At 39.1% G+C, this 23,560-nt stretch overlaps 1 protein-coding gene across 4 annotated transcripts in view; it reads right to left on the bottom strand.

Annotated features, from left to right (window-relative positions):
- Positions 1–23,560, bottom strand: part of CEP85L (centrosomal protein 85 like) — a 152,924-nt gene that overhangs the window by 67,087 nt on the left and 62,277 nt on the right. For all 4 annotated transcript variants that reach the window (XM_055809691.1, XM_055809692.1, XM_055809690.1 and 1 more), the window contains one exon: positions 3,506–4,272. In XM_055809691.1, the coding sequence (XP_055665666.1) occupies positions 3,506–4,272 (767 nt within the window). The remainder of the gene's footprint in view (positions 1–3,505; positions 4,273–23,560) is intronic.

Raw genomic sequence — 23,560 nt, forward strand, 5'->3', positions numbered from 1 at the left:
ATTTATTTCCATAACGTACAAACATCACACCCACTGCTAAACCTTCTCTGCACCTTCTCTGAAGAGGTGTTCTGTTGATCCACAGTATCTTTTCTGCAGTTGCAAATCTGACCATGTCCTGAAAGAGAATCTCAACTTAGCTGTAGGTTTTCTACTCTGAGCTTCCCTTACAACGTACCATAAATATTTCGTTTTAAAAACTACAGTTTACAGTTATAGGATTTTTAATTCAGGAAGCAAAGTGTAACAAAAGAACAACACGTAGATGCCGAGTTCAGTCAAATTCAGACTATTAAGAAAGCAGAGAATCTTAATTTCAAGAGTAATTAACCTCAGAACAGTTTTTAAGGGCTGCAATACACTCTCTTTTACAGTAAACTTAAATTCAAAGCTTATCTGATTTTATAAAAATAAACTCTTAATTCAGATTTTTGTGGGGGTAAGCTGTCTATATCAGTCTACATCAGGACATAAGAATTTATCTGTAGACTGTATTAAGTCCAACAGCTATTCCTGAACCATCAGTCCTCAAAATCAACTCAGAAAATTGTCAGAGTTTATTCATACTTCATTCGTGATGGCTGCCCTCTATAGTGTCTCCTCCTACCAGCCTACCTTAAAGGTACACAAAGCCAACCTAGATTGTCAGTTAGAAGCAAAGTTCATTTTGTTTTCTGTTCATGGCAATGGTAGCTTTCAAGTGAAGTGATGACAAACTGTACATTTTTCAGTCCTGTAAAAACCACTGCATTCCCATCAGCATACATACATATTAAAAGCAAAAAGGTAAAAATAATCCCCACTAAGAGGAAAAGAAAAGTTTTAAAAGTTTCTATAAAGGTGTGGCATTTTCCACTTTTATAAATCAACTTCTTCTAGCAAAATCTTATGCATTCTGCTCTCTTTCTTTCCTATGTATATATATTCCACTCAGGATTGTAGTTTTCTTGGTTTCTCAGAAATAATAGTGTATCAGCTCCCAGGTGCATAGATGGTGATCTTTGGGGGAAAAAAACCCTCAAAACCCATAGCACAAGTTTGCTGAGGTTTCTTGAAGAAACAAGTGTCAAGACAGGAAGAATCATTCTCCTTTCTTCACCTCTTCTGGCATCCCTCCTCCTTACAACTGTAACCTCTGGCAAAAAGATAGGGCTGGCAGGCAGGGCCAGCAGAGCCCGAAGTAAGAGCCCGAAGGCTCACTGCACCTGCATGTGCTTTAACTTTCTCTTTCTCCAGGTCCTATTTCACAATCACATCTTCTTACTTGTGGCAATGTAAGAGATCACATTTCAAGGTCCATCAGCACAACTCCGAATCATACCAATGGAAGTGCTTGGTAAGGCTACCAGGCACCTCCTCCACACCCCTTTGTGCCCCCAATTACTGTCAGGCTCCCTGCGGCCCCCCAGGGCAAGCAGAGCAAAGGCCACAGCTTCAAGGACTTCCCCTGTTTGCCAGGACTGACCACACAGATGACGGAATGAATCACAGCTTCCCAAGCCAGGGGCTACATGGATCCTGTAACATATATATTTTTACATCTGTATCAGTATTGATAACAAGAGCAAGAAAACAAAGTTTTAGGCAAAACTTTATCCTATAATCTTACAACCTCAAAAGCCTGAGAAGGTGCAGCACCATTTCACGATTTCAGCCAAAAAGATAAACAATGCCCATGCTCCGCCTGTTGGCTCTCCTCAAAACACAGCTCGCATCCCTGCCGGCAGGAACGGAAGCGTTTGGATAACCACATAACGCATGTAAGGTTTAATCTGTTTCAAACATGAAACTTAATCTTCGTACAAAAAGGAGACACTGTATTTCATCACAATCCGAGTCAGAAAGCATCTGTGAGGTGTGCAAAAAGCTGGGAGTTGTTTTGACCTAAACTGAGAGTTTCTAAAACACCCATCCTAAACAAAGTGTTGTGAAAGGTATGTAAAAGATGAAGAGACATACACCTAAATGAAGAAGAATAAAGCTTGCTCTCAATATATATTTGTATCCAAGAAAAGAACCACCAGGCACAGTAACCTGCACACAAACCTCAGAGACAGCACTGCTGACAGCTGCAGCCAGCTACACATCTCAGGTGTTTGGGAAGACATGAATGAATGGATGGAGTGAGCATCTCCACATTTCCTTGCTGTCGCTTCCCAAACCCCTCATGTGCTCCTTGACACCACTAGTAACTGCCGGCTGCCAAAAGCCCTGCTGGCAGTGCCCCCAACCCAGCCTCAGTAGCAAGCCAGTTGCTGTCACTTTGACTCCAAGAGGACCCTATCAGTCCCTGCTCTCTACCTGGATAATTTCTCGAATTCAAAAATCTTCAGAGCACTTAGAGAAAGATGAAGGTTTCTGTAGTAATAAGGATAGTAAAGGGTGGCTACCTGGAACAACATCAGGTTCTTAAAGACACCCTTAAGGGTTACTGTTACTTTGGCCATATTAATTGGCTTAAATTTTTTTAAGTTAAAAAATCCAGATCACCATTAATAGCAAAACTAGGATCTTGAGAACATCTAAACTTTTCGGTCTTTCCTTCAATATACAATGGAAGGAAAAATAAAAATTAAGTAACTTAAAATGAGTTGTGCTAAAATATATCTTCAGGCTGGAGAAAATGGGTAATTTTCACGTACAATTATCTCTGCTCAGGTAATAGCCTAGCCTAACCTTAAGACGCCTTTCAAGGTAGGGGAAAACTTAAATATTGTGATCTGTTTGGCATTTTTTGGCAAGCCAAATTTACCTACACAGGTAACCCTGAACGTCTAGATTTAAAACACTGCCTTCCTTCACAAGCTATCTCTTCCCATTAGGGGAAGAGCTGGAAAAAAATATTATGAATCATCATGTCCGAAAGGGTTATCTGTCTCTTAAAACTACATGCTTGATGTTCTGTATATGAAAACACTTGCAGAATGACACATTAAAACTACATATTATGTTATTTAAATAAACCAGATTCATTGACTACTATTAGTTGGTTCTCATTAGTTAAAAAATAAGCAGGAATAAAAACTAAATTCAGTTTGATAAGTGCTAGGCATGGAAATATTAAACACTCATCCTTGCAGTATGCAAAACTCATTCTCATTTTGCTGAATGCATAAATGCAGACTCTTTGTAAACCCATTCAGATCAAAATATATTCAAAGTTCCCCCACTATGCTGTGACCAACAACTCTCTTCAGAACTACTGCAAATGTTATTTGACGAACGTCTCACTGCGTCTTCAGAAGAAGAGATGCTAGTCTCATCCAGCCACGGCACAATGAATCAGAGGAAACTATAAGCAGACGCCATAAAAAAAAACAAAGCAAAACTGTTTGTCGCTCAGGTAATATTGAGAAACAAGCAGCAGCATCCCTAATCAAAGTTTAAAAACACCACCTGGTCAAGAGGACCGGTTCCCTTTCCTGTTTTATTCAAGGCTGCCTGATGCCTCAGGTGTAACACATGATGCCACATGATGGCAGCAAACACCAAGCTTCAGCCTTACCTGTACAGGCTGTTCACCTCCTGTTCTAAAATCTTCAAGCTGCTGCACATGCCATGCAGCAACGCTGTAGGGCTCCTCAGCAGTCCTGCAGTCCTGCGGATTTGCACGTAACTGTTCTTTAAGCCACATTTGAGTTCTCACTGCTGGCTGTATGGGAGCTCCACTCACAGCCTGTTGTCCCAGATTTGCATATCTCTGTCCAAAAGCTTCACAACTGGCAGCTGTAGGTTTGCTTTCAGGTAAGGCACTGTAGGTCAAGTCTAAGGCATGTCTCCTATGTGAGGAATCTGAAACAAAGTCGTCTTTGCTGCACGTTTCAAATTTGTATTTGCAGTCCCGTAGAGAAGATAGTTTTTTCCCCATTTCTTTGTCCTCAATTTTTAGCAACTCCATGCTATCATGCAGACAACTTGGCCCATTTGTCCTTAGTTGTGGTGACACAGCTTTGTCCGTACTAGTCCTGGAGTCTACGGAATGACTGCTACCATCTTGGCTAAAGGTATTTGGTGAGCTGAGTTTAGACAAGGAGGACCATTTTCTTACAGGTCTTGCATCCTTCATGTCAAGAGAGTTGTCCAGGGCACCCTGATTTCTGCCTCCTCCTGACCGTACAAAGCTTGTGTTCCATTTTGAGCCATCAGACTTGAAAGCTTCCCTGTGTTTGGAAAGTGAAGTGCTGGCATTAGACGGCATCACATGGGCAGTGGGAATAGAAACCAGTGATCGGCTAGGCTTAAACGATGATGTACCACTTGAAGTTGAATGATCTGGGAAGAGAGATTTATCACATATATAAGTACAATACAGAACTCTTATCATCAGTCCCCAGAGGACAAAACATCAAATTCAAGATGAAATGCAAAAATAGAAGGAAACTAGTTTCTTAACAAAACAATTCACATCTAAACCCATTCAAGATTATGAGAATGGAAACCTATTAAAGCAAGAGATACTCAATTTTATTTTGCTCAGGTGCCACATTTACAAGAAAAAGAGAACTGTACTAAGTAGTAGCGACAGCATCTCCAGATACAGTTCTCAGGCTGCAAGCAGAAGGCAGCGATCATTCCACAGCTTTAAGGTGGCTGGCTAGATTTCTCTCCCACGCCACGTCATATTAAGTAGCTTCTATATCACAAACCACAGAGATATCACAATTCAGGAGCCCCAGGACTGGTTCCTTTTCCATCACCCCTCTTCTCATTTTTTAAAGGCAAAACAGTTCACTAAATGCACTTGTAAAATGGCAGTGCTGGAGATAAGCCAGTTTAATTACAACCTCTTAGGCGGAGCTACTCATCCCTTTTGGATCTCACTGATTTCAAACTACGCTTCCTGTTTTGGCTGGGGTAGAGCTCATTTTTTTCACTGTAGCTAGTACAGGGCTATGTTTTGCATTTGTGCTGAAAACAGTGTTGATAATCCAGGGATGTCTTCTGTTACTGCTGAGCAGTGCTTAGACAGCATCGAGGCCTTTTTCTGCTTCCCACATCACCCCACCAGTGAGTAGGCTGGGGGTGCACAAAAAGTTTGGAAGGGACACTGCCAGGACAGCTGACCCCAACTGACCAAAAGGGATACTCCACACCATATGACATCATGCTCAGCAATAAAGCTAGGCGGAAGGTTGGCAGGGGACTGCTGAATAGAGACTGGCTGGGCACTGGTCAGCTGGCGGAGAGCTACTGTCTCCATTTGCACCACTTGCCTTTCTTGGGTTTAATTCTCTGTTACTTTCCTTTTCCTTACATTTTTTTTTTCCAATTATTAAACTGTTTTTATCTGTCAACCCAGGAGTTTTCTCACTTTTTACACTTCCAGTTCTCTCCCTCATTCCAGCAAGGCGAGAGGGAGAGTGTGGGCAGCTGTGTGGTGCTTAGTTGCCAGCTGGAGTTTAACCAGAACACATCCCCAGGCGATTTGCTAAAAAACAAGATTTTGAAAAATGTCATGTTCCATTTAGGTTTTATGTTATTTACAGACCCAAACACAATACCACACAGAAACTGTGTGTGTAGCATAGCTTCTGAAATCTATTCCAAACTGAAATATCAAGAACAGAGAAGTCGGTGAGGCAATACTTAGGAGGGGATGGAAAAGCAAAGATGAGAGAGGTAAAGGAGAGGTTACTAGGGTCTGGCTGAGAGCACTCACGCCCAACGACATGTGCTTAGCATTACAGGTTGTGGACAACCAGAAATAAACACCTAATCCTCTCATTAGAGGATCAGCTCCCACCAGTCACATGCCTGCATCTTAGCAAGCTCATACTGCTCATTAGATTCATGGCAGATAGACAAAATGAAATTGCTCTAATTAAAAGATTCTTTTGGGGTCCTTGTTGCCAAAAGCAAGACAGATACACTTCTTATTTATCTCATCCTCAAGTAGAGGGAACATATTTCTTTGGGATTTTTCTGCTGGTACAAGAGTTCATAGTGGAACAAGAAAAAAAAAGAAAAACTGCTCTAGAAGTACAACTGGCATACCCAGTTTGATGGCTACACTAGATCAATGTGACTTGGTGAAAGCCAGAACATGTTATTGATCGGACACACCTTCAAAAGATATCTTTGACTCAATATATGCCACAGACAAGAAAGACAGCTTCTAATGGTGCAACAACTTCTAAAAATAGCAGCACTTTTTTTTCTACACATCCAAATAAAAATATCCTTAACTCCCAACTTAAATACTCCTCCCTATTTGGGACCTGACTTCCTCACTCCTTGTACTTGCAGCACAACACAAAATATAGCCCTACAGCCACACTCCTCATGAGAAAAATGCATTATAGTCCACAAAATAAACAGTTCCTTGATTGATATCTGTTTATTACATACTTGTCTTCCAACTCCTGAAGGAGCCTGGGCTCCTAAGAAGGCAAAAATTCATGCTAAAGCCTTCCTGCCTCCTAATTAGCCACTGTCCCACTGTGTACCCTCCTGTTTCAAAAGTGTAAGCTTACACCATGTTGTCTTTTGCCTCTGCCCAGCCACCTACTTTCACAACAGTTACAGAACATAGATATCTTTTAAGACTTGACAAAACTGTCACATCTGGTTAAAATGGACCAACAGATTAAGAGTTATGGCCATCATCAGCATCCTATGAATAAAATACACACAGGGTGCTCACACTAGAAAAAGTGGAATTGAGAGTAGAATACCACCAGCCTGTTAAGATATGGATCATGTTGCTAATAGATGTGAGGTATCTTTTTTGTTTTATATGCAAGATGAAAGACCTTCGTCCTCCCTACACTTCTTCCTGAAAATTCTATATTGCAGAACGAAACATTTTTCTTGGCTGTTTTTTCTGTCTTGATATTGCACAAGAGGTGGCATGTTAAAGAGGAAGACAGAAGGCCACACAACTAATTTCAAGTGGAAGGAATCATGGTCTTCTGACCAAAGACATTTGTGCCCACAGCTACTGTAGCATGAGACAGTGCTATGCAACGCTACAAGTTCCCAAAAACGTGATATGCCCACCGCATGTAACCAATCTGCCTGTGCCAGGTACAGTATCAGCTTCTGTCAGCTCTGTTTTCCCATCTTCTCTGGTGGCACAGTAGACACTTGCACAGATAGCCACTACCTATCAGGTACACCTTGCTACTGTATAGCAGGGGCCGCCAGCTTCCAGCCCTGCTCTGCAATAGAAATAAAGGTACTCAATCATCTCTTACTAAGGACATCAAAGCAGTGACAAGAAGGTGAAAGAGGTATATGACATGACGGAGCTGGAGTCTCAAACATACACACTATGAGACGGAAAGCACAGTTAAGAGTCCTGCTTTCTAGGAGCATGCAGCAGAAGAGCAGGGGGACTCTTGCTCTCCTCCTACTCTCCTAGACAGAGCAGGGAAAAAAACACCCAGTAGAAAAATGCACCTCTTCTTGTACAGGTACTCCTCAGCTAAAGGCTGCTGCCTTTGTAACACCCAAGCAAACTAACCTTTGTACTGTACTTTACTCAGAAGCTGCATCTGAAACAGCACAAAGTCAGTCCTGTGAAGGAAGCAGACACAGGGGTTTTTATATCCAAAGAAAATAATCAAAAGGAACTAAGTGTGGGGACCTATGTTTCAGGCTATGCAGATTTCTATGAATAGAAATGTCACATCTGCAAGAAAAAGGTAAGAGAAGAAACCCTACCTGTATTCATGTATCTGTAAAAGACACATTTCCATAACAAAAAAAATATTATGGTTTTTAATATAGCATTTTCAGTTTGAAATACTGACTTAATGTTACCTACATGCAGTCTTCAAACTAGAATTAAAACCAATAACAATTAAAAGTATACAGTCTCCTTTACCTGCTTTTATTAGAGCACAGTTATTCATATGTGGCAGATTTTCATTTTTTCCTTGTTCTACTCTAAGTTTAAGCTGAGTTAGATTTAAACTTCTTTTCCTCACTTCTGGTTCTAAACTCTTCAAGCAGATTTAAACTTGGAATACCACATACATCCAATTAAGCTGATGGATGTCTCTGATAAATTTGTCTCAAACACAGCAATTTTGGCTTCAACTTGTCCTAATTAGTCTTCTAATTAATGCTTACTGAAACATATGAGAAAATTCACACTTCTTCTTGGAGCATATTGCTTCAGTCTGCCTTGACTGCAGGCTCAGCTGGAAGAAGAGCAGCCTGCATTTTGAAACATCTCAAAACACAAAAAACATGAAATTCTGAAATGTCATTGAAAATGGAGGAGAATCCAGAAAGCACCATGGAACTTAAAAGACATTACTTTTTCTGTAGTCACGGAAATAAACTCCATCTGGCCAAATCCTGCCAAAAAAACTATTTTATCTAAGCAGCAGATTCTTCCCTTCCATACAGTCAGGGGTAAGCAAAGGGTTCAGAATAAGAAGTGCTCTCTTCTCAGCATTACTCAGTTTTCCCTTAATTGAGCTAGAATTTATTTGAAGATTACAAACACTCTTAAACATGGTTGGTGTGCCTCCAGAGTCTTTCAATGCTTAAGACTGCGCTCATTAATGAAAACTTAAGAGGCAAGACAGGGAAAAAAAAATATATAAACATATATAGCAGTTGCCGCTGGTTTTCCTTCAAACAGCATCAAGATTATACGTTAAATTTTGCTTTTTGATTACCCTGTTAGCTTTTTTTAGGGCCCACCACAAAGCTCCCTAGAGCACTTTTCTAATAGGCATGATATTTTAATACCTGATCCAATACTTTCCAAACCACACAAATAAAGAGAATAAAAAAAAAACCCCTTGTTTAACACACACTACAAGATTTCTACTACATAATAGCAGCAGACTGAATGAATAAAGTATAAAAAAAAGTTCATTTCATATGGCTTTCTTCCTATCCTGTGTTACAGTTCTGAACAATTGCATTACTGTGTATCTGGCATAAAAAAAATTGCAACAAATATCAGTCTTGGTCTTAATAAAAACCTAATCACAGGGAGAGACCATAACAGACACTTTCTTAAAGAGGTAGAAGAAAACAACCCTCTAACATAAAGTTAATGAACGCCTCCTACTCATTTACATTTTCTCGTGCTATGCTTCTTAAACCACTATTGCCAACCAGGTTTATCGTAACTAGAAGAAAATCTCTGAAGTCATTTCTCACCACCATTCAGCTACTTAAAATCATTATGACTGACTGCTGGGCAACAGAAAGCACACAAGACACAAAGAAGGTTCATTGTAACCCTCAACATCATCTTTAGCTGCCAAGTGAAACTAGTGCTGTAAGAAGCCCCATCTCCAACATACACTTCTATGTGACAATTTCGTCGCAGCTCCCAGTAAGGTATTATCAAACAATAGCAGAGCAACCAGCTAATACAGTTCCTCAACACTAATCAAGCATATGCATTTTGGTTTTATGGGATGCATGTGTATCTAGTGTCACTGAAAACAGAGAACCTTCCTTGTGTGAAGGACTTTGAAATTTGATATTTTATCTAGGGTATAATTAGAAAGCCCTGACCATGGGGAAAAACACCAGTATTAAAAACAGCTGACCATCTCTTCCTGCCCTCCCCTCCCACCCCCCAAAACACTGACATAGATTACCCAATCCAGGAAAATAAACTGAATTATTCTTAGTAACTAAGCAGAAGATCAACAGGGGACATCAAGCCTCTATCATACAAATTAGAGGTCTTAAATCTGGCCACAGTTCCGTGTACAAGAGCTCTTAAATTAGTTATAGGATGTCAGTTCTTCTGAATGCTTCTCTGAACTGCTCTATAACTCTTAACTGCATGGACCTCAGAAACAAGTCACAAGCTATTCCAGCGTCCAACATACGACTTACTGAAGAGGCCATCTCACTCTACCATGCAAGCATGTGGCTGCCTTCCAGAAATCTCCAAAACAGCTGCCTTCATCAATAGAAGCATCTAACTCTCCTGGGAGTTGGTCAGAAAACCAAAGGCCATGGGATGATGCGCCATGGCAGCAGTATCAGTGCTATACATGTGTTCCCCCCTACCTACCTACCAAGTGGACTAGTCCTAATGCCACATAGATATTCAGATGAACCAAGACATTTCAAAAAGGACAGGCAGGAGGCCAACCCTAGCAAAAAGTCCTGAAGAAATTGACTCATCACCCTCTGGAATCAAAAAGCATGCCTTTACAGGGTGCAGCCACCATCACAGGAACAGTTTGGGTTTGGCTGGTTTGTTTTGGTTGGTTGGTTGGTTGGTTGGGGGGGGGGTGTTTGGGGTTTTTGTTTGTTTCTTTGTTTGGTGGTGGGGGGTTGTTTTGTTGTTGTTACTGTCCAGAAATTGTCACAATTTTTTTTTTACTAGCCCTGTTCATATTACTTCAAGTTTACTATGTCAAATATAAGATGAACGGAGGAAATCTGCAAATTTATCTCTTCCAAAGAATAAATAAATACAAGAATGTGTCATAGAAAGTTGTAGCAGAAAAGGAAGTGCTACAGACACAGGAGAGAACTGTTCAAACATTTAACAAGTTCTGTATAAGAAAGTAGGCCCAAAATCCTCAAACAATTCCTAAGTATTATTTATCAAGTGCTGTATTTCACAGCAAGGAACTAAAACAATAGAGTAACTAACAAAAATTATATTTTGCCTCTATTAGGTTTTATTACATAAGACAATATTAAATACTGAAATACCTACTGCCAGTAAACTGAGTTGCCTGTGTAGCATCTATGCCTTCAAAGCAAAAAACAGTCACATGGTGTTCAGAAACAAGTTTGATTAATGGTACTTGGAAAAAAGAAGTGAGTTCACCGGCTTCCACCATTAGCAGTTACCATGCTGGCAGTGTCCATCAGAGCTGTTTTAAGAAGTGGATAGCAAACCCCAAGTCAGTTCCAGTTTATTTCAAACTAATTCCCATAGAATTTTCTGTAATCTACTGTATTGCATAACAAAAGAATCCAAGTTGTACCTAAAATCTTGTTAGTTTTATAAGTTGAAGTAATTTAAAATCTAAATGATTCACAGAGTGCCAACAGTACTATCCTGAATAATACAAATGCAAATTTAAGAGGTTGCAGCTAAGACAGAATTTTCAAAAACTGAAGCAATTTTGTTGCTTTTATTATCTCCCTTCAAATGGCATCATCACAGAATAAGATGTGATAAAATAAAGGTAAAGCTACCACCCCTGAGCAATATTACCATAGTGAAATAGAAGAACTAAGTGGTAGGTCAGCCTCACAGGCCCCCTACACAAATCAAAAAACACTACAAGATGAGTTTAAAGGATTTTTTTAGTAAACAGAGCAGAAAGAGTGCTGGAAAGAGTAAAAGCTGTACACAGAAGTACTAGGGTAGCACACACACTTAGCCAAGGAAGGAAATGCTGAGGTAACACTAAGTTCCAGCAAATGGTAAACAGATTCTCAGATATCCTTACAAACAGAAGGAATACAATATACATATGAAAATACTTCAACAGAAACTTGCCTAACATACCCCATCTAACTTCTTATGAACTGGCGATTTAGTATCACGTTTATTATCCTTCTCTACAGTTAACTTTCCTTTTTTCTATTTGTAACATCTCACTCATTTCCATAATTCAAGTTCACCTTCTCCCATGTTTGCCAGAGAGGGGACAAGATAGCAACAATCCTACTTAGTATAAGAAGTGAGGATAACACTCTCAGCTTTCAAATAATATGAGAAAAGGGGGAGTGGGGAACAAGTATGTTCTCGAGTTTGGTTAACAAAGCCTAACACAGAAACTGATTGTCACTGAAGAAGAGAAAATCATGCCCTTCCATTGAGCAAGAGTACTCATAATGAAAATTACTTAGTATTCGAAGTCCTGTTTCTAGCTTACCACATAAAAGGTTGCCTTGCTTCACTCAGATTTACCTATTCCCCCGGAACACAGTATTGGCAAGGAACATGCCCCGTGAAATTTATTACTTTGACTGTATTCAGTTATAGCAGTTAGGGTACTGAAATACTTCCAGAAGTCTGCTCTTTGATCAACTCTCATGAGAACACAGCAGACACTCTCCAGCTTTGATTTATCTAAAACCTGCTGCCCCATACCTCAGAAGCCAGCATTGTACACCAACATCAGGTTTCAAACATAACTTCCAACAAGACAGTCACTTAGCAAAAGCCTCATTAGTGAAGTTATTAAGAGTCCAGCAACAAGGACAACCCATTAAATAATACAGTGGACCACATGGAAGGACAGCATCTTCATATGATCTCACCTTAGCACTGCAAAGCAATCTCTGCATTCCAGTGGCCATTTTGAGTCAAAATTCCTAATTCCATCAATTCAGTTAGGTAACAAGAGGCAATCTGAGTATCTTCCCGTAGATCTATGCACCAGTGATCAAACCAGAACCAGTGCCAAAATGAAGAATGCAATGGAGATTATACATTTGGTTTTTTGAAGATTATACATTATCAGTTTAGAAACCACTATGCAGGAAAGAGACAAGCTCAGCAGAAAATGTTAGCTTTCTCCTATGTTCCACTGCAGTCAGGTTTCACATTAAAGTTCCCATTATTAACTGAAGACATTTGGTAGACCTATCATCCAAACCACCCTCATAAAAAATTAATATACATTTCCCTGATTATTTTTTTGTGAAAGATGGTATCAGGTAAAGTTATCCACATTCTGCTCAAAAAAAAAAAAAAAAAAAAAAAAAAAAAAAGGGGGGGGGGGCGGTGGCAAAACCCCCTGAAACACCAAAAACCCCATACCGCCACCCCAAACATAAACGCAAACCCCAACCTGTTCCTGTAAACTAGCTGTTTGGCAATATCAACTATTACAAGTCTCAAAATGTAAATACTTTATAATAACAAATAAAGCTTAACAACATCTAACAGCACTTTCTGCTTTACATTTTACTTCAGGGAGACTGTACCAAGCCAGTTCAATAGTTTCTGATAGGGGAAAACAAATACAAATTCCACAAACAAAGGTAAACACCTGTGAGGGTACAGTAAAACTGTGATTTGCTCTGATTAAACTGAGTTTTTAACAGGCACAAGGTATATACATGGAGAGAGTAAAAAGAATAAAACCCCCAAGTCCCCAACATATCACATACAGACCAAGTACAGCCACCCTGCTTAAGGGATCTTAACAGGTATTTTAAGATTTAACACAAAACAGCACTGTCTATTAATACTTCTGTGAAGTGACAATTTGCCTAGCAATATCTAGGCTAATAACACTCAGATGGGGAATCTACAACTCCAGAAGAGAAACATCTTCAAACAAATTTAGTAACTTTCTACTCTTGAGCCAAATCTGGGTCAAGTTAGCTTGCTCACATGAGGCTCACATTGAGAAGATGATTTAACAGGGAACTGTAAAGAACAGTAGCACTGCATAGAGGTGAGATGCTGCCACTCCAAAATGAAGTCAGCTATCAGTCCCATGCAACAAGTAGCACACAGTTCAAAGAGCAGCAGATGAGATGTTTAACAGGAAAAGATTATACAGCACAAAAAAATAATTACAGCAGACCCACAACCAGTGCAAGATTCTATTTTGTTTTTCTTACTGTACTCAGTTATTCCAGATGCCAATGTTAGAGAAATGTGAAAGTATAGCTTCATCAAAAGCACATGAAGCAAATACAAAACTATGGGGTATTTAACTGAAGCAGAAAGTATCTCATAGACTGTATCTGATCAGCAAGTCTAAAGTAAACAGCAGGTAAGCCCAAGAGCAAATTTTTACTCTGTATCGGTCACTAGAAAAGAAAATTTATTTATAACTGTTATTGGTTCAAGCTTGCAATAGCCATCTGCTAAAAAAATCTACAAAGACAAAGTCTAACCTAACTCACATAAAATCTCTTTAGAGAAGAAAAATGAGTTAAGATAAAAGTATGTCTATAAAGAATGAACTCATTTTACCAGAATACAACAAACCTTCTGATTTAACTGGTTTGATTTTAAACCTTCTGAGGCATTTTGCCTCATTAACCTAAGGATATCACACATACGTATTCAAATATAATTTTGATTTCTAGAAACTCCACTTAATAAAGGATGCTCTGAACAAACACTTTCAAAGAAACTTTCACAGCAGTAACTGACTCACACACAGAGAAATAACCCATCCTCACTGCTTTCTCTTTGCATGCCTCTCTGCCTAGCAGCTCTCCAGCATTCAGCTTTGCTGCTATTACTGCCATAAATACACAGTATCTGACAGAACTGTGCTACAGAACCTGCTGTATGAGTACACGTGAGTAACTTCCAACTGGCCACAACAAAGCAGTAAAAACGCATTATGTATAAAATGTGGATGCTCTATGTAAAAGAGCAGAAACTGAACAAAAGAGAAATTTTGTACCCTGTAGTACCCATCTTTCTTTCCAGGATTCTGGAGCTATTTTTAAGAAGTTACATAACTTAAGTAGAATGATTTTTAGATTAACAGGTTCTATTCCCCCACACGCACATAAGAGGATAAAGCAATATTCCAGAACAGCAGTCACGTAATCAGGCAACTTCGTTTTGCTGAAATAAAAGTATGAGTGAAAACTTACACCGCCACAAGGATATTTTTTTTCCTTTGCAGTTGGTTATTTCTTTTTATTTGAAAAGCTAGATCTTAACTTGCATTTGCCTTTTTATGAAGGCCATCTACAGCTTTCAATTCCATTTTCTAACACTGAGCACTTAACAGTAAAGACATACAGAAAGCAAATATCCCCCTAGGACCTTCATTAAAAGCAATGGCTAAAAGGAAGGAAAAAAAAATACTGCGGATGTCACAATGTATCTGTCCTCTTTCCTTTCTGAATCCGCAAAATACCTATGCCCTAAATACCATCTACTTCAATAGCCATCAGATACTCCCTCTTGATAGCATTACTTCTTCAACCCTAGCTAGGGATGACTCCAAAAACATGGGCACAACTTGACCAATCAGAACAGAAATCCACCCCTGCCCTCCAGAGGGGGAAAATCCTAGGTTTTTGTCCTCTGTAAGAGAAGATCCCATAGCAGGAACATACCTGCCCTCCACTTTCCTATACCAAGACAGACAGAAGTACTTTCTCAGGCTGCAAAGGAAATTTACTTGTATTATCCCAACTCTCTAACTTACTCCAGTTGCCATCTCCAACAACAGCATTCCTAGCTTAGCTAGGCTGGTGCCTTTCAACAGTGAAACCACCTCACCTAAGATACAAAGGGTAAACGAGGTGCATGTGAGGAGAGACTCACATGAGGGGAGTCTCCCTCTAACCCAAGGGACCACAGCAAAACTGGTGTGCTCCCACAGAACGTTATCATTCCATGCAGTTAAAACTTTGTTGTTGACCAGCATGTATGAATCCCTTACATTTTACTCATAAGTACAGGCAGAAACCGAGCCTACAATTTATGTCAAGTAACTTTGGAAGGTTAAATCTCACTTTCAGCTTCCAAGGAGACTGGAGCTCCTGGCTACGCTTTTGAGATCACCATGCATTAAGGGAAGTTTAATCCCTGCTCCTACTAAAATAGTCTTTAGCTTAAAAATATCATATTCAGATTCATCTGGTACCCGTTCTGCTGACCATTAAGCAGGTAAGAACCTTGGTTTGCAGCCCACCAAGAACAGCTCTTTCTACCAGGAGCAGCAGCTTTCAACTTTACGCCAGGCTATGCAAGTGAGGAAGAGAGGATGTACCTTCATCCTCATTTTCTCTCCCAACCTCATACTCCAACCCCTCTATTGATTTCCCCTAGTTGAGCCCTACACATAGTAGTCATCCTCCCAGTTTACCTCTATATTCTCACTTTGAGAGACACTGCCCAAACTCAACTATAAATTAGAATGATTTAAGTTGGAAAAGACCCTGAAGATCATGGAGCCCAACTGTTAAGCTAGCACTGCCAAGTCTACCACTAAATTACGTCCCTAAGCTGGTACCATGTCTACAAATCATCTCAGTACCTCCAGGGATGGTGACTCTATCACTTCCCTGGGCAGTCTGTTCCAGTGCTTGAGAACCCTTTAATGGGTGACCCTTCAAGTATCACACAGGCTTATGTACAGTAAGAGCACAAGTGTATGAGCTTTTACCCAGATGGAAAAAGAAATCCTTTCACAGGCAGAAATAGGTGTAAGCAGCCACAGCAGTGAGGCTGCCACCAGTCCAGCAAAGCAGGAGGATACTGCTTGGCAGCTTTCACACTGCTTCATAGCAAGACTGTCTCTAGCTCCTTCCTTCTGCTGCAGACAAAGGTCAGGCCAGGTCACCAAACACAGACAGCTTGCCACAGCACTGTCACTGCTACGTACCACTTGGAAGCAGTTAATGTACCACAGGCAATTTACTTAATACACTTTGGGAACGCCTGCATCAAGCAGTAAACCCTACAAAGGGTCAGAAATCATCTCCAGGAACCCCAAAAATTCGACCGCTGCCTCAAGAACAATTAGTTCACTGGGGCAGTCTCTCCCCTTTAGATGCTGATCCCCAAATGGAGAAGAACATGTTAACAGTAGCTTATATTCAACTGGAATAGGTCTGCTGAGGACCTAGCAGTCTTGGTTAACGTAATTACCTACCAAGACTTGGGAAAACGCAAGATATTTAAAAGAAAAATACCACATCCACACACTTAACCCCTCCCCCCCAAAGAAAACCCAAAAAACCACACCCCACCAAAACCAGAAAACCCCAAACATAAAAACGATAAAATACATACACAAAAGAACAAAATGCAATATTGCATGCAGTAGTGCAGAAGTAGATCCAGCTCTCTATTTTTTAACTTTTACATTCTTAGCTTTGTTACTTTACCTTTCTTTTACTATGTAAGATTCTCTCCTTCCATTAAGGTTTCTTGGACAGGAAGTCTTTGATGAAAAAAACAAACCAGCCTACTCTACCATCTGGAACCAGCTCAGGCATGGAAGGATTAACCTTAAACTGGATTTGACCATACCTCTATACCCTACAAATGAAGTTAGTATTTATACTTCAAAAATTAAGCATCATTATCCTTATTTCCCAAATGGTCAAAAGGCAAAGTGTTACAACAACTAGCCTGATGTCACTTAGTAAGCTTTACCTGCTTCCTCCCACTGCTCTCTACACTAAGCAATACTGGCAACCCTGGTATAACGTATGTATTTTAAACTTCACAAAATCAAGCAAAACAAAAAGAAGGACTAAACTGAGGGGAAAGGAAGGTAACACCCATCTAGAATCCTCAGCATTTTCCTATAGCAACCAAAAACTTGATACTTGCCAAAGGAATCTGACATTGTTATTACTAACTGTAACACTTCTGAAAGGAACAGCAGCAAGAAGAAGAAGATATGGAAAAGTTACTGAATTCCGTCATACAAAACTGATTACAATATAATAAACAGATGAAAAACCTCGATTTTCCTGCATCATCTGGCTTTCAGCATTTTGACTCCAGCTTCTAATGTTTTCTGAGAAACACCTGTGAAGCCATGATACTATGACTGATAACAACTGGGTGTTGTTCCATTTCCAATACAGAATTTCTCTACAGCATAAAACAAAGGAGAGGGATTCACATTTCTGTAACACCCATAAAAAACCCTCCCTCCAAGACCTCCACCTTCCTCACACATACTCCAAGGACTTTTGCTCTTTTTGGAGGACAGTCGACAGTTTAAGCACATGTGAATAATACACTGGTAAAATTAGCAGTGTTAATTCAGAGGCTATATTTAGAACTAAATCTTATACACTTAGGAGGATTTCTGTACCATAAAAAAACAAGCCTCCCTTCCACAAGGGAGCTATACTGCCTTATATGTTCATCAAAGAAGTCACAAAAAATATTTTAAAGGCTGGAAATAAAACCCCAAACCTATGTATGTTGCCATCTGAATAATATTACTCTGAAGTTTTCCTGGCATATAGATGCAGATCTTAATGCTTATCAGTGTTTCTTCACCTGCAGTCTGTCTGTAAAGTAATGAGAGTTACACACTATTCATCTGAACCTGTATGTCACCTTTTTTTAGAGATATTCTGAAAATTGAAGGCTATTTGTGTCCTTTGAAAAGGCTGGCTGAAAGTGCTGATACTAACTGTAACCCACACTTAAACAGATAGCAAATTAGGAGAGAAATTCATAACACCCGGTACATTCTTTTTCCAAGCTTTTCCTAATGAAAATACTTAGCTTTGGAAATAAAATTCTTAAAAAAAAAAAAAAAAACAAACCAAAAAAACCCCAAAAACAGTAGTTTATTACCTCTCCACCCAATCACTGGCAAATAATTTCTTAAAAAGTTACTGTTTCTCCTTCCACGGCCTATGCCAGAGATTCAGTGCCCTAACGTTACCATGATTTAGAATATTTTATGAATTAGTACACTAATTAAAGTAACAAATCCAACTAAATCGCAAGAGCAAGAAAATTCAAGTCATTAATTATGATAAATGCTTTAAAAGAATGTTTCTCATCCTGAAACACTAAGGGTTCCTTTGCCAACTTATATATATGTCAGGTACCATCTGGTCCACCAAATCCATCCTCCCTGGTATGAAGCACAATGCTTGCTACAAATTATATAAACAGTCTCAGATTAAAAGACTTGATCCACTGTAGAGAACATAACTGTAATTAAACTCCATCTTGCATATTTGAGATTATTTCTGTAGTCAAGATGAAACATGCTAAAGCATTCAAAACACAAGGAAGACACACACACAGAGAAAAAAACCAAATCCGTTCTTGGTAAAATTTTGGGGTTTAATCATGGTAATTGTAAAAATTAGTTTAGTATCTTAATTCCCAACAGTGTGGCTTACCTAGCACCTAGACGGGATGCTGGCTCAGTGCCAACACATCTCCCCAAGTACCCACTCCATGTCCAGCAGTAGCAAGCACAGACTTCATGTTTAAACAAAAGGATACGCTACGATGGAAGAACTGCAGTGTCATTTTAAGTGCTGCTACCTGTAATACTACCCAGTCTTCTGAGCACCAACTCCTAGACAATATCAAAACAGAAGAGGGGTTCACCATTTACAAACAACTAGCAAATTTGAACACATTCAATCAAAATTACATTCTTCTTCAAAACGTTTGGTGACCACCTATCTCTGTATCCCACGAAAATTAGCACAGTTGGAATGTCTGTTTAGTTTTTGTGATATGCGCAGTTATGAGTACAGAGTCAGAGGTGGGACAGCAGAGAATGTTTCAACTGCTGTCTTTGATAGTGGAAAGAACTTAGTGTTTATAAACTCATTTCCAGTTGTTGGGTCATATATTGAATATTTATAGTACTCATCACTATGGTATCCAAGCCCATTAGCAGTGCTTTGACCCATGCAGAACAATACAAAACTGTTTTTCCTCCATTCTCCAACCCATCAAGAAACACCTCGGTGTGGTATTACTAGCACAGCATGTTCCAGAACTTAAAAATAGAACTCTTAATGAGCTAGACTCAATTTCAGATCTAACTTTTTGATCAAAACAAGCAGGGAACAAGGTATAAATATCATAAAAGCTGGTGCGGGCCAAAACAGCTTACCAGGGCCTGCCCTCTGACTCTGAAATAGCTCTGTAACTACTAGCTCTGAGAGTCTGAATTGTCTACTTACAGCAAGTATTTAAATAAAAAATTTCAACTGGTCTAATGATTTTAATAATTGAAGTCATCTTTCACCCCAGAGAAACACAAGGGAGCCATTTTGCGCAATGCAGTACCTCATGCATTCTCCAGTGTTACCTAATAGTACCAGTAAATCCCTACGTAGCAAATCGTAATGGCATTTAGCCTACATCCAAGCTACCAGGATGAAATCTGAAACTCCGCAAAGGGTAGCAATTTTAGAAGCTACATACAGATCTTCACATCACCACTCAAGTGGTAGAAGGCTAATGATGCACTTCAGCTTTAGCAGAGAAGTTGACACAAATGATTTTTGATAAATCAAAACTACCAAGCTTCACATTCCATACAACAGTTTTATCATCAGCTACTACTCAATTCCCTTTCACATCTTTGGGCTAGCATTTGTAGGCAGATTAGGCACAATTACAATATCGAAATGATGGAGCAGTGGGAACAGAACTGTACTAACATAATTACAAACACTGAATGCAAGATCAGCTTCTTAACAGAAACCCCTAAGTATTTTTTTAATCCTGTCTTTCTGTACTGCACTTTATTTTTAGATTTTAAATTCTCACTTATTACAGGCCAAAAAAGTTAATGATGTTAGAAAAACAAACATGGTAGCTGTGTTGTACACATACACGTGCAAACTCTCATATAATGCATATTCATTAAATAGTCTATGTAAGCACATATAAAAGATAAATTAAGTGATTTAACCAGCCTCACAAATACGTAAGTTGGGGGGGATATCCATGCTTCTCTGATATATGACTTCTGAAACACTGAACTTCACCATCCCTGTCACACCCACCATCAAGTCTCACACCTACCTCCCAACAGCTGAAATAACACCCACTCATGTAAGCAAGTCTCATGGTCTTCAACTTTTACAGTAAATTAAGGGTATACCACTCCCATGGGAGTATAGTACTCCCAGAGTCATATAAACATGAACTCTTGGCAGTAAGTCACATGTTTTATTAATTTTACTAGACTATGCTACCTGCCAGGACTAACTGAAGCAAATATTCATATATATATATTCATAATATTCCTTGCCACTAATTCCTGTTTCATTCCAAAACTTCAGAAGTGCTTAAGAGCTGCTAAATTCTTCACATTTCTCATGTCCTTCAAAATATTCCACCCCAATTTCCATGAAGGATTAAATAAACTGTAATTTGTATTAAAAAAATTAAACTAAACTCATGGGTAAACACAAACCCTGCAATTTTTGCTGTTCACTCATGCCTACATATATATCGCATCTTCATATTCTACAAGAATTTGATTGTATCACTTACCCATACTAGTCTTAAAATTTAGAACAATGCAACTCTCCCAGGCCACATCTTACACAGAAAAAGAGGAAAAAGAAAAAAAAAAAAAAAATCAGCAAGAAAAGGACAAAACTATTACCGCACCATCTCATAAAGATATTCTAAAACCAAAAATTCCTCCAGTATAAATCAAGGTCTGTTTCTTCTTTTATTTACATCACATATTATTCTTTTTAAGCCAAAGATGATTCTCAAGACCCAAGTTTTATAAGAATTTAACCATTAGTAACATCAGAAGTTACGACGAAGGACCGTTAAACAAGAAGTCTGGCCAGAAGCAACCCTTCAACACTTTCCTTTCTTTAAGGAACTGACACTGAAATAATAGAAAAGTAACAAACTGGAGCAGTTGTGCATGTAAAGCTAATCCAGCTGAGCGTCCTGTACTCAAGTCCTCTGCCACATCCCCTCCACATCAAGGGCTAAGATCATTTGAATATCTGGTGAAGGCGAGAAGTTTCATGGAAAGATCTGAATATAGAAAGCACACCTACCTCAAATGATATTCTCCACACACACCCCCATTCTCCCTCAACCCCATTAGGGAAGAGAAGGTGGGGCTGTAACCTGGACCTGACCTGGAATACTGAAGTTGGTGACACTGATGGGATTTCAAAGGAAAGAGAGAGTAATGTAAGATCAAGTTCAGACCACACATCACAAAGACAGCACATTTCCAGTTCTACAAAAGCCACAAATCACTTCACTCAGGATTTTTTAGAAGCTATGTTAGACAACAGATGTCCAAACAACCTCCACAGAAAGTCCTATTGCTTTCTTCACAAGGGATATTTTTCATCATGAGTAATTTTCCTCCTAATCTATACAGGGCAAAAGAGTTCCTCCACAAGCAGTACAAACTTATAGAAAAGCCATGATTTCCAAGACCCTATGTCCATGAAACCTGCAAATAGCCTGGCCTTTCATTCAGTTTCAATCTAGAACAATCCTTCACAGATCTATGACATTAGATTCACATGAGCATGAAAGCAACCAGGTTTTCGGGATGTATCTTTATACTTTGAAGATCACGGGTTTTTTTCTTAGTTCTCCTCCCAGATGGAAAATATTTATACCCTGTACCAACAGGACCTGCGCATGCATAAAAGCCGAAAGTCATATAGAGTTTAAATATCCTAATTCACAGCTTACTACCTATTCAAATTAATCTTAGATTGTGAAACTTAGATAGTCTACGCAAACTAGTGTGCATTACACACACATTTGGCACAGTAATAAATAAAGGCCAATTTTAAAATCACTGCTTTTAAGAATCACATTAAAACACAAAGTTAAATAAAGAGATCATTATGCTATATCATTATATCATCGTACTAGACAATCTACATGATCCCTTTACTAAATATCTGCACCATGAACTGCCAGTTCTTAGTTTACTACTGCCAAAAGTAAAAAAAAAACCAAAAACCACCACACCACACCAAAAACCAACAAAAAAAAAACCCCAAAACCCACCACTACAACTCAGTACATCTCTTTTGAATTCTAAATAGTCTCTAAAATTTTTCAGCTAGACTTCTTCTGGCTGTGAAGATTTCTCTGACACGTGACAAGAACCACAACTGATGATTATGGGTGCCCCCATATCTCCCCTTCTAACTCCCCTTCCATCCACTCTGAATGTATTTTTAATTTACCTTTCAAGCTGAGCTAATTAGAATCAAAACACTGCCATCACCCTCAACAGCAAAGTAGGACTGCATACAGACAGCTGGTGCAGTGAGAAAGAAAAAGAGTACTTCTTCTAACCATATCGCTTCTCAAAGGAAAAGTTTACTGCAAAAACATCTCTCACCCAGTTAAAATGTTAAGTGTCTGTTTCTTTATAAATTTATGTAACATAGAACAATAAACTATAAACCTGTGCTCCTATGGTAAAACTTGTAAGTATGAAAACTGGAAACCTCCTGCCACTTCACTGAAAGAAAAATGCCACTGCTTACATCAGCCTAGAAAGACTGTTCTATTTTTGAAAATACAAGCCTTTGACAGTGACAGGCTAACCCCTGATGGAAAAGGATGTGCCGTTAGGAGTTTATCATAGTTCATACAATTTAAGAAACACACACAGGATGTTCAGATTCACAGACTAACATCAAGAATAAAATCATCCTGTGTATTTAAGAATAGCTGCCCAAACAGGGAGGCATGTGTTGTTCTTCAAAGCAAGATACATCAAAAATATTTGTATATTTTTAAACTCTGGTCTATAATATCTAGACTTGCTAAAAACTACAGTAGGTAATGCTGAGTCAGTACACAGTTTTGGTCAGAAAAAAACCCATAACCCACAACTCACGCACCCCCCCAAAAAACCCTAAGTCACAGAAAGTTAAGTTTATTGGCCACACTTTTCCTGGTAGTGGTAGACAAAATACAGGCCAATAACCAATAACTGGCTCAGTAGGTTCATGCTGGACATCAGAGATAAATTCTTCACAAGAGCATCCTATAGCACTGGAATGGGTTACCCAAGGAGACTAAAGAACAAGCCAAGGTTTTCAAGAATCAGCCAGACAAACTCATGGCTGACCTAGTCTGTGTTGGTAATAGTCCTGCTCTGAGCACAGGGATGGAAACAGAAATACAGTTTGGAAAAGA

This window comes from Falco peregrinus, chromosome 7, assembly GCF_023634155.1.
Source record: "Falco peregrinus isolate bFalPer1 chromosome 7, bFalPer1.pri, whole genome shotgun sequence".
Taxonomy (NCBI): domain Eukaryota; kingdom Metazoa; phylum Chordata; class Aves; order Falconiformes; family Falconidae; genus Falco; species Falco peregrinus.